We start from the raw sequence: 12,409 nt of genomic DNA, 5'->3' as shown, positions 1-12,409 counted from the left end.
TGAAATATTCAATATTCTTCAGCAGCACCCTAATTTAAATACATCAATTCTTTAGTCTTCCATATTAAAGATCCAACTTTCACAGTCATATGGGGTGATCAAAAGTATCAACTCTTTTATTTATCATTTCTTTCATTTGCTTTAGCTACTCTAAAACTTAGAGCAAGTTTTAGTCTCCTCTCACATGTATTTTCATGTTTTCTTTCTTTCCCCTTTTAACGACCATTTGCTTTTCTTCATATATGATGTTCTAGATGTCATATCATAGCTCTTCACGTCTTTTATCATTATTGTTCAATGCATCAAATTTCAAGAACAGTCTCCAGATGTTCTTGAAATTCAGGTGGACTACACTCAAGATTAGATTATGGCTCTTGTGAACTTGTTTTAACTTTCTTCAGCTTCAAAGTGAACTTACAAATGATGGTCTGCTCCATAGTCAGACCCGCTCCTCATTTTGGTTGCTGATACTGAGCTTCTCCATCATCTCTTCCCACAATTGTAGTCAATTTTATTTCTATGTATTCAATCTGGAGAAGTCCATGTGTACAGTTTTCTTCTGTGTTGCTAAAAATGGTATTGTGATGATGAGTTGTTAGTCTCACAAAATTCTATCACAAGATCTCCAGCTTCATTTCTTTCACCAAGGCTATTTTTTAAATCATTGTATTAGGGATTCACACAACTCTTATCACAATCCATACATGAATCAATTGCATAAAACACACTTGTACATTCATTGCCCTCGTCATTCTCAAAATATATGGTCTCCACTTAAACCCCTGGCATCAGCTCCTCATGTACCCCCTTCTTCCCTACTCCCCCTTACTCATGAACCCTTCATAATTTCTAAATTATTATTTTGCCATATTTTGCACAGTCCGACGTCTCCCTTCACCCACTTTTCTGTTGTCCGTCCCCCGGAAAGGTTATATGTAGATCCTTGTAATTGGTTCCTCCTCTCTACCCTACAGTTCCTATCTGTACCAGTGTATTTTGTTCTAACTACTGTTCCATCTTTTTCCCAAAATTTTGCATACCAATCACCAATAATTATCATATGTCTTGACTACATGTTTGATCAATCAGCCCGAAGTCGTTGGTTGAATTCTTCAATTTCTGAAACACTAGTTTTTGTGGCTGATGCATACATTTGAGTAATAAGTGTATAGACTGGATTTCCTTTATGTAAAAATAGGTATAATCCTATCACAGACAGCACTGTACTTCAAGTTAGATCTAAAATGTGTTTTTTGACAAAGGATGAACCACCATTTCTCTGGATCATGTCATTCCCAGTATATCAAACCAAAGACTGCCTGATTCAAAATGGCCAATATCAGTCCATTTCATCTCACTGACACCTAGGATGTTGTTCATTATGCATTGTTCCAACCTACTTTTAAAAAAAATCATTTTATTAGGGTCTCATTCAACTCTTATCACAATCCATACATACATCAATCGTGTAAAGCACATTTGTACATTCACTGCCCTCAAAACATTTGCTCTCCAGTTAAGCCCCGGGCATCAGCTCATTTTTGCCCCTGTTCCAGCCTACTAATGCCTAATTTAACCAGGACTCTTTAGGAGATGAGGATGGCTCAGGAATTTTTAAGTGCTCAGCCTCCTCTCTGTTTGCATATTATTCCCTAGCAAGCCCTATTTTACATTTATAATGTATGTGTTCATGGAACAGGTCAAGATGCATCCTCTACATGTCACAATTCTATAATGTATACAGGGAAGAATTGTTCTTTTCATTATTTTATCAATTTTCCTTATTACTTTCTTTATAATGGGTCATATGTAAATTTATGCTTTTGTTGAGGAATGTACATAAGTTCAAAACAAGTTATTTTAGGATATTTTTCTATGGAGAGAAATAATCATTCCCAGTAATGTCTCCACCAGCTACTCAATTGTTTTTAAACCCCAATGATATTTGTGTTAACACAGACTTTGTAAAATACAAGGTAGTTTTTAAAAGTTTGTGAAAAAATTACATTATCTTTTAATTTCATTTTCCATGAACTTTTTGATATACCCTTGTCCATGTGTTATTCTATTCCTGACACGTTTCCATAAGCTAAGTGCTCCTAAAACTTCACCTGATATAAACTTTTCAAAGAAAGCATTTCTCCTCTTTACATACCTTGAATATTATTTGATCTGCAATAGTTATTCCACTTAGTCAAAATCATAGGTTGGCAAACACTTTATTAAAAAAAATCAGAAAGTAAACATTCAAGTACTGTGGGCTCAAGAGACTCTGTTGCAAATACTCAGCTTTATTAGCGTAGTCTAAAAGTAGCCATAGAAAATAGTTAAATGAACGGACATGGCTGTGTTCTAATGTTTATTAGACAAACACAAAGAAATCTGTGGGCTATATTTTGTCAACCTCTGCTTTTAACTCTAACAGCTTCTAGCCTCTTAGTACATTAGCATAATTACAAGTATCCTTCATTTATAAGAGTTATTATTACAGGTCATGAAAATTACATTCAATGTGGGAAACAGAGAGATTTCTCCCAAATATATGGTTAGACTTAGGACACTGCTTGCAGCTTGTGGTAAGATTGTCAAGTTATCTCCCTAAAGGTAGTCAGCTGCCAGACTACTTCTGTCTGGTCCCACCACAGGTAGAGCCCACTCCCTGCTGTTAAGGACAATGGACTACTTCTCCCTAAAAGCTGTGGCCATTCGTAAGGTCCCTGCAGGGTGGGTTTATACCCTATTGATAATCGTTTCTATAGTGAGCCAGAGAACAGGTCAAACCAGCTCAGTGACATCCAAAGTTAGGCTGCCATCCTGAATCTAGGATCTGTCATCTTGTCACGTGTATACCCCCAATCCCTCCTCTTCCTATTAAGTGGATACCCCTAGATCACCCCCCTCCCATTACTGTATTACTTATAGCACAACCCTTTCCTGTGACGTATATCTTCACCTGTAATTACGGGCTTGCACGTCCACCGAGAACATAAAAGCCTTGGTTAGCAATAAATATATCTCTCTCTCTCCACATGGACCACCAAGTGAGGCTGAGGTGAGCATGCTACCACGAAATGTGCCTCACTCCATTATTTCAATCTCTCTTCTATCTTTTATGCTCTCTATGACTTTATTATAATCTTTACTTATTGCTGTACAATTGTGCCTACCGAACCTCTGATGATGTGTTAGGGGCTAGTTAACCCTGACAATTCACTATCATTTATTAATTAAAGCTGAGATACACATGTAAATATCTTTTAAATATTTGTGATAGTAAGAGTTCTAAAAACTATTTCTCATTATTTGCTGGCTAGCCAGTAATTTTAACTAGCTAGAAGAGGTGTTGGGTAACTTTGAGACAGAGGAGCCAATCCTGACCCTCACACAATTTAAAAATTATTCGAGAGCTATAAATATATTTTTACAAATGAAGCCACCATTATCTGAATAATATCCTTTAAGTGAAACGATATTTTTATTTTCTATTTTACTTCAGAGCCACATATTTGATGGGGTTCCCAATAAAAACAGGAATTTTTTTTAAAGCTACGTATTTACATTTTTTTATAAATCAACCTATCACTTTCAAAGTGCTCTCCATTACACTTAATAATACATTTGTCAAATCTTCAATTCCGTTCATGGAAACATTTTTCAAACTCATCTTTTTGGGTGTCTGACAGCACCTCCATCGTTTTTCCAGTCACCTCTTCTGCATTGTCAAACATTCTCTTTTTATGTCCCTCTTCATTTGCAGAAAGAAAAAGAAGTTGCACAGTGCGAGGTCAGATGAGTCAGGTGTACAGGGCAAGAGAGCCATGCTGGTTTTTGCCAAAAAACTGGCACACTGAGATGGTTGTGTGACCAAGTGCATTGTTGTGGTAAGCAAAACCAGTCCAATCTGCCTTGAATCAGGCAATTTTTGTAGCACACTGTTATGTAATCTTTTCAGAACCTCTAAATAGAAAGCTTGATTAACAGTCTGACCTGGTGGAATGAACTCCAAATGTACTATCCTCCTCACATTTGAAAAAGAAATTTGATCATCGTCTTGATCTTTGGTTTCACTTAAGGAACATTTTTTGGATCAAGGTGACAATGGTGTCTTCCATTGGCTTGAATGATTAATGTTTGCTCTCAGGGTCATAAGAATAGCACCATGTCTCATCACCAAAATCATCTTGGGGAAAAAGTCTGGGTCGCTTTAGAGCTGTTTTTTCAGAGCACAGCATGTTTCCCATCAATGCACTTTTTCCTGATCAGTCAGAACCCAAGGCACAAATTGTACAGCAACCCTTTGCACTCCCAAATCGTCCATTAAAATCACTGAACAGAGATTCAAGATACTCCATGTAACTTCCCCATATCTTCAATGGTCTGTCATCAATCTTTGAGTACAAATGCACAAATTTTGTCAACATTTTCGTGTGTTTGGCAAATTGACGGACATCCAGAATGAGGTTTGTCACCAATTGATGTTTCACCTTGTTTGAAATTAGAAAACCACTCGTACACTTGAGTTTATCCCATAGTGCTGTCCTTGTAAGCTGTGTTCAATATCACAACAGCTTCTGTGGCATTTTTCCCAAGCAGGAAACGAAATAGGTTCGAGCGAAACTGCTTTTATGAAAAAAATCCACTGTGACTAGAGTACTTTCCCAGGTGATGCCACTGGGTACACTAACTAAGGACATGTTGCTATATGTTCACCTAGCAGGAAAAATGCATGCATACTAAGACGGCTCTTCCCAGTGGAGCTTTTTTCTGTTTTGGGGGGATACCCCTTTGTTGCCAACCCTGGAACTAGAACATATATTTATAGCTAGCTCTAGTTTCCACTTATTTATGAAAATAGAGGTTAAATTTAAATAACGATCAATACACAGTAGGCCAACAACCAAACAAATAGCCAGGTATATTAAAGGTAACATACATTATGATAAATATACACAAAAGCTAGTATGTTGATATCGCAGTAAATTTATTTTTATTCTCATTGTTTATCTATGCTGTCTATAATTAATATATGATTTTTGTCATTTAAAAGTTTATTAAAGCACATAAAAAATCACAATTTATTTCATGATTATTAAAATTTTTAATTTAGACATAAATAAATTCAGAGTTGAAATTAAATTTAAGAAAATTTCAACCATTTGACTTTGTGGATATAAGGCAAAGTTTGTGTATGAATGCTGGTAGCACACACTGGGCTGCTAAACTGCAAGCTCAGCACTTGGAAATCAGAGCGGTAGAGTCTCAGAAACTCTCACGGGCAGTTGTATCCTGCCCTATCGCATAGGTATGAGTTGACATTGACTCGATGGCAGTGAGGTTAGTGGTTTGTTTGTGCATATGTAAATTTAAAACATCCCTCAAAATGTTCGTTTACCTGTCGGTTCCTTTCATCCATTATGCGTGTGATTTGTATTTTCTTCCGTCCCATTTTCAGTCACTTTTCCTTGTTTATATTCCAAGTATTTAATTTAAAAGGTCTTCAATACCTTAATGCATCATATACAGCTTTTATTATTACACCTTCTAGTCCAACAGCTATAGCTGAAATTCTCTGGAAGACATGGAAAAAAACCCACAAATTATAAAATTGAACTCCTGTTAAGTTTACAAGTTATAAAATTGTGCTAAATAAACATCAAAATTGGTTTTATATTCCTCATTGCATTTTTGTTGAAACTTCTGGTTATATCAAATTGGCAAATATTTTGAAGTCCTGTTCATTTTACCCTTAAAATATCCCTTGAGTTTACTCATGTCCCTATTTTAGTTAGTCAAATACATTTAAAACCTTTACATTTTTCTCCAGGTAAATAGTTATATCAACAACAAAATACTTACTAAGAGTTTTCTACATGTCAGGCACTTTCCTAAATTATTCAACTCTAATTGTAATTCTTTGAATTACATATAATTATCATTTCCATTTTACAAATAGGAATACTGAGCCATAGAAAAATTAAGTAATATGCCCAAGGTTACATATAGTAGAGAGAGCTTGGATATGAACCTAAGGATCTGGCTTCTCCTCTTATGTCACCTTAACTTTTATTTAAATCACTCTCTGTTCAACTACATAGACACTATATACTTTGATCATACTATGTTGTTATTAAGTACCATTAAGTTACTTCTGACTCGTAGTGACGCTACGTAGAACAAAACACCTCAGTTCCATGACATCCTCACAATTATTACATGTGAATCCACTGTTGAAGCTACTGTATCAATCCATCTTATGAAGGCTCTTCCTCTTCTTCACTGCCCTTTATCACTACTTTATTAAGCATGATGTCCATTTCCAAAGTCTGGTCTCTCCTGATAGCATGGTTCAAGTCAGTGAGACAGTGTCTTGCCATCCTCACATCTAAGGACCATTCTGGCCTTACAACTTCCAAAACAAGGTCTGTTTGTTCTTTAGTTGGTCCATGATACTTTCAATACTTTAACATCATAAAATACATAATATTTGAACCCAATACTCTTCCACTATTTAACAAGCTCCTTATCAATCAAGAATCCATTTGAATGTCACCTCCCGGATGAGGCTGAAACCAGTGTTCTTTGATAGGCTAAAAGGCGCTCTATGTGTTAGGCTACTAATCGCAAAGTTAGCAGTTCAAAAACCCCAGTCACTTTTCTACTCCTACAAAGATGTACAGTCTCGAAACCTACAGGGGCAGTTCTACCCTGATCTATACGATCTATACAGTTGCTAAGCATCAGAATGGAATCCATGGGAGTCAGTTTGGTTTTGGGTTGGTTGGTGGACTCTACCTCACATGAGTGTGTGTAAATGCTATGTTGCCTTTTTCTGAGACTACGAACTCTTCACAATAGGAATTATAAATTGTTTCCCTCTGTCGACTGGAAATGATGAAGTTGTTGAAAATTTGGAATGAAAAGATAATTCAATTTTTCTCTGAACTTTTTGAAGTCTCTCATATGTTTGTAAGTGGTGGTTGTGTCCCTAGAAGCCTTGTGCTTTAAAACCCTGGACTCTGTATCTGTAGTCTTCCTGCTTCCTGGCTCATCAGCCTCTGCAGCTTACAATATGAGCCCAACCTTGAACCAGAATGGACTGACCTGAGTCTATAAGTATGTGAACCATTTCTTGAAATAAATCTTTTTATATACATACCCATATACAGATTACTGGTTTTGCTTTTGTACCGAATTCACCATAACACAGGGAACTTATGAGGACAAATAAGGAGAACTGGTGGCACTGTGGTTTGAGTATGGGCTAGTAACTAAAAGGTTAGTTGCTTATACCCACAAGTAGGTCTGAGGGAGAGAGACACAAAGCACACTTAGAATCTATACAGAATTCCAAACCCAAACCAAACTCAACCCCATTGAGTCAATGTTGACTCACAGCGACTTCCTATGGGTTTGGTTTTCCGAGACTCTTATCTGTTCACAGGCGTAGAAAGCCCAGTCTTTCCGCCAGAGTTTCTGGTGGTTTTGAACCCCCCATCATGCAGATCACAGACCAATTCATAACCACTACACCCCAGTTTCTTCTGTAAAGGATTACAGTCTCTGAAATTCTACGCCCAGTTCTACTCTGTTCTATCAGATTTCTGTGAGTTGTAATCGACTTAATGGTCATTGGTTTTAGTCTTTTGAGTGGGGCAAATGATAAAACAATATGTAATAAATTACGAGTGAAATTTCAGTGAAGAATTGTGGGATATAGAAGGATTTCTCCCAAACTGTCTCCCCCAAATATATGCCAGACAGTTGCTTGGGAATGACTATACTTGGAGGTCATCAGAAGTAGGTCAGAGGTTATTCCCCCTGGCAGTTATCAGCCATCTAGCTCAAGTAGTCACCATTGTTTATCCCACAACAAATAGGGCCCACTCCCTTCTGAAAAGGATATTGGTTGTCTGTTTCCTTGTAGGAGACCCCAGAGAGGTCAAACCCGCCCAAGGATGATCAAGGTTAGGTCGCCATCTTAAATCTGGGGTCTTCCCATCTTGTCACATGTATACCCCCAATCCCTCTTCCTATTGCGTGTATGTCCCTAGACCACCCCCCTCTCATTACTGTATTACCTATAGGACAGCCCCTTCCAGTGACGTATGTCCTCACCTGTAATTAGGGGGCTTGCACGTCCCCAGAGAATATAAAAAGCCTGGGCTAGCATTAAATCTCTCTCTCTCCCTCCATGTGGACCATCATGCAGGGCAGAGGTGAACATGCTACGATGAACGTGTCTGACTCCATTTATTTCACTACTTCACTTCTATGTCTCATGCTCTCTCTAACTTTACTATGATCTTTACTTATTATCGCTGTACAATTGCGCCTACCGGACCCATAATGATGTGTTAGGGGCTGGCATCCCCTGACAAAGATTTGTCAATAAAATACATGTGATCATAATATAAAAATCTAAGGCTTGATTAAATATAGCTTAAGTTCATGTCTTACATTATTAGCACTATCATCAGCATATAACTTCTTATATATTTCACTGATACCTTAATTTTTTCATTCGTAATAGTTACATAATCATCTATTAAAAAATGTATGCCTAGTAATTCATTGCAGGAGGCAGGCTTTCTACTCCTATAAAAGTTACAGTTCCAGCAATCTAGCTGAGAGAAATTACTAAGAGGTAAAAGAAAGGCAAACATGATGGTGGGGAAGGAGGAAAGTAAAAGGAAACAGAGGACAGATCTAGGAAGCAAAGCTGTGGATAGAGGTTTAAATGTAAGTGTGTATATATGTAAATATATCAATTCATAAAAATTGAAGTATTGGCTTATGTACATATATTTATATGGCAATACACTGAGGAAGTGGGCCAATTTGGGGGCTCTGTTCAAGCCCCCCCTCAACACAAGAACACTTTATTCTGACAAACTGGCATTGTGTGATGCGCACCTTCCCAACACGATCACTGAAGACAAAATGGATGCATAAGCAAATGTGAAGAAAGCTGATAGTGCCCAGATAGAATCACCCACCAGGTGTTCCTCCTGTCAGACCAGAAAATTAAGAGGTAAGGAGGCCAATCCTGGGAGGTTGGGTGCTAAAAATAGGGTCAGTGTACTAAGATCCAGTTCAGACTTCCCCCTCTGATTTTACTGATAAAACTATTTGAGAACTAGCAGAAATGCTCTAAGTTTACTGTGTCTGCCTGCGGGCTCTGCTAATCTCTTGCCTTGTCCAGCAGAATGACATCTATCACTGCCTTCCTGCTCTCTAGACCTGCACCGAGCAGTAAATTCCCCAGACTGCTATCTAAAAAGTGATCAAAATCCCAGGCTTGGAGAGAGCCTCTGAGAGTTAGCCATAAAACCTCACACTGGAGCTTACTGTGCTGCTATCCGTGCTGTGCCTGCAGTCTAGGGCTTGGAAAATCCCCTCCCCAGCCAGTAAGAGTGACTACATCTCAGACCATCCCCTTCCCACCTCTCCCAAGCTCCATGCCTGCCAGTGTGGGTAACAATAGATAATTAGACAGTAATTTGCAGAAATTGAAGAGTCGCTGGGATATTTACCCATGGCAGAACACAGTTCCACAGAGCACAAATGGCAGTGCCAATAAGATAGAGCCAGGAGAGACACAGGCGGGCAGTCGGAGGCAAATTCAGATCCAATTATCCCCAAGCCCACCTCGCTAAGCAGTCCCCTCCTTCCCTGGGAGGCAGTGCAGCACAGTCCCAATACCAGGGTAACCCAAAAGCCCATTATAAAAAGGGTGGGGGGAATCAGGAAAAAATGCATGTCTGCAGAACACTGTCCATTAGAATCCATTAACATGACAAAGTATATAGAATGCTAAATCTCCAGAGCACAGCCTACGGTTTTTAACATAACAAAATTTGGGGCTCAAAGTAGTGTCTTTGAAAGGCTGTATATTGTGATCTGACAGTCCACACCAGACCCTCACCCACTGTGCAGAATTGCCCCAATTCAGCCAACTGGCGAAGCTAGAGGCACCAACTTCAGCCCAGACTCTTAGCATTCCCCTGCCACCGCCATCTGCAACTAAGTCATGGCAGCCTGACCCACCACAATAGTAGGCCAAAGGTAGTCCAAAAAACACCAGTCTTACTAGTATCACAGAGAACAAACTCAGAGATGTTCATCTCCCAGAAACATGGCGCAGTTCTTCCAAAATGATATGCTAACAGCAACATACCACAAGACCCTCAACAAGAAATCTTCAGACGGCTGCATGGAATAATACAGGATCTGAGGGAAGCAATACATAACAAGGACACAATAATAGAGGATATGGAATCCACAATGAAGGGATGAAATTCATGATAGAGAGGATGAAGTCCACGCACCCCAAGGAAATATAACAGCTAATGGATGAGGTTAACAGGAGCAAACCACAAGATCATGGATCTCACAACAGAATTAGAAGAGGTGGAGAATAGTACCAGCAATTTTAAGGACAATCTGGCAGATTTTAACAAATGAGAAAGACAGTCAAATGAGATAATCAAAGAGGCAGATGAAAATCTGAGATCAATGACCCATATTATGAAGAACAATATTTGAGTATTTGGCCTACCAGAACAAGACACGACAAAGAAGTCAACAGCTAAATTAGCGAAGGATTTTCTGGAAGCAAAATTCTCCACCTTAATGGATGAGAATCAAGCATTCATACAGGAAGCAGAAAGGACACCAATTAAACTAAACCACAGGAAGAATTCAAGAAGGCATATAGTTACATAATCCAACATTGAGGAAAAAGAGAAAATTTTAAGAACAGCAAGAGAAAAAGAAAGAGATCACAACCAATGATGCTCAGGTAAGAATATGCTCACGTCTATCAGCAGATACCATGAAGAGGAGGAGAGAGTGGAGTAATGTCTTGGGAAAGCTCAAGAAAAAAAAAAAGCCAACCCAGAATCCTCTACCCTGCCAAACTTATTTATTAAGATAGACGGTGCAGAGAGTCTTCCCGGACAGGAAAAACTCAAATAGTATGCCACAAGACACTCAAATCTACGGAATACCTTCACAACTCACTATGCTCCGAAGACCAACATACATGTAGTACAAGCAGGAGACCACCATAAAGTCCAACTACGCCCAAAAGCCAATGCTCTGATAACAATGAACAAGATAACATGGTCTCACAATGAAAAGAAGGCAAGAATGATAGGAAAACACCCAACACAAAGGTACAAGATAACAGCAATAAATCCACCTATCATTGTAATAACTCTGAATGACAATGGCCTCAACTCATCCATTAAAATACAAAGGCTAGCAGATTGGGACAGAAAACATAACCCATCAATCTACTGATTGCAAGAGACACATCTTAAACCTGAAGACAAAAATAGACTAAGAATAAAAGGCTGGCAGAAAATATACTAGGCAAACAGCAACTTAAAAAGTAATCTCTGATCAAATGGAACTCAAAGTACAATCCATAACAAGAGACAAGTGGGGTACCACGCAATGCACAAAGCATCAGTAGGCCAGGAACCAGTGAGCATAACAAATATATAAGGTCCAACCAATAAAGCCATGCAATCCATCGATATAATTATTCAAAAGATGAAAAAAGATTCAAATTCATAGTAGGTGACTTTAATGCACTGCTATCAAAGAAAGATAAATCACTGGGGGGAAAGCTCAGGAAGGAGGCAACAGAGCTAAACATTAGAGTTAGGCCATTGGGCCTGACAGACATTTATAGTTTTCCATCCAAATACAAAAAAAAAACAAAAATCACATTTTTTAAGTGCACATGACTCATTTTCGAAAACAGACCACACGCTGTGGCACAAGTCAAGCTTGAGTAAATTCAAACACATATAGATCACTCAGACGTCTTTCTTGGATCACCACGCCATAAAGCTGGAGATTAATAAAAGGACGACCAGAAATACAAGGGCAAATAACTGGAGGTTGAATAACAATCTTCTGCAACACAAATGGGTGCTGGCCCAGATTAGAGAGGAGTATAGGAAGATTCTAGAAAGTAATGAGAATGAGAATACAACGTAGCAAAGCCCATGGGATAAAACAAAAGCAGTTATCGGAGGTAACTTGACAGCACTAAGTGCATATATGAAAAAGGAAGAGAGACTTATGAATGATATGCTATTGCCAAACCTCTAGCAACTAGAACAGAGTCAACAGAACCACCCCTCCAATAGCAAAAGAAAAATACTTCCAATCAAGAGAGAGTTAAATGAGTAGGAAGACAAGAGAACGATAGAAAAAAAAAAACCAATGCAGCAAAAAATTTGGTTCTTTGAAAGGATCTACAGAATCGAGAGACCACTGGCTAGTCTAACCAAGGAAAGGAAGGCACAAACATCAAAAGCCACGAGAGGGATGAAACAAGAAATATCATAACGGACCCCAATGAGATTAAAAGGATAATCACAAAATTGTTAAT

At 38.4% G+C, this 12,409-nt stretch overlaps 1 protein-coding gene across 7 annotated transcripts in view; it reads right to left on the bottom strand.

The window, feature by feature from the left end:
- Nucleotides 1-12,409, bottom strand: part of MEF2A (myocyte enhancer factor 2A) — a 151,787-nt gene that overhangs the window by 89,974 nt on the left and 49,404 nt on the right. For all 7 annotated transcript variants that reach the window (XM_075557901.1, XM_075557900.1, XM_075557907.1 and 4 more), the window contains one exon: nt 5,393-5,569. In XM_075557901.1, coding sequence (XP_075414016.1) covers nt 5,393-5,446 — 54 coding nt within the window. In that variant the 5' untranslated portion in view covers nt 5,447-5,569. The remainder of the gene's footprint in view (nt 1-5,392; nt 5,570-12,409) is intronic.

This window comes from Tenrec ecaudatus, chromosome 9 (genome assembly GCF_050624435.1).
Source record: "Tenrec ecaudatus isolate mTenEca1 chromosome 9, mTenEca1.hap1, whole genome shotgun sequence".
In the NCBI taxonomy this organism is placed as follows: domain Eukaryota; kingdom Metazoa; phylum Chordata; class Mammalia; order Afrosoricida; family Tenrecidae; genus Tenrec; species Tenrec ecaudatus.
Note: the sequence above shows the minus strand (reverse complement) of the source record. Positions and strands in the feature narration are given on the sequence as shown.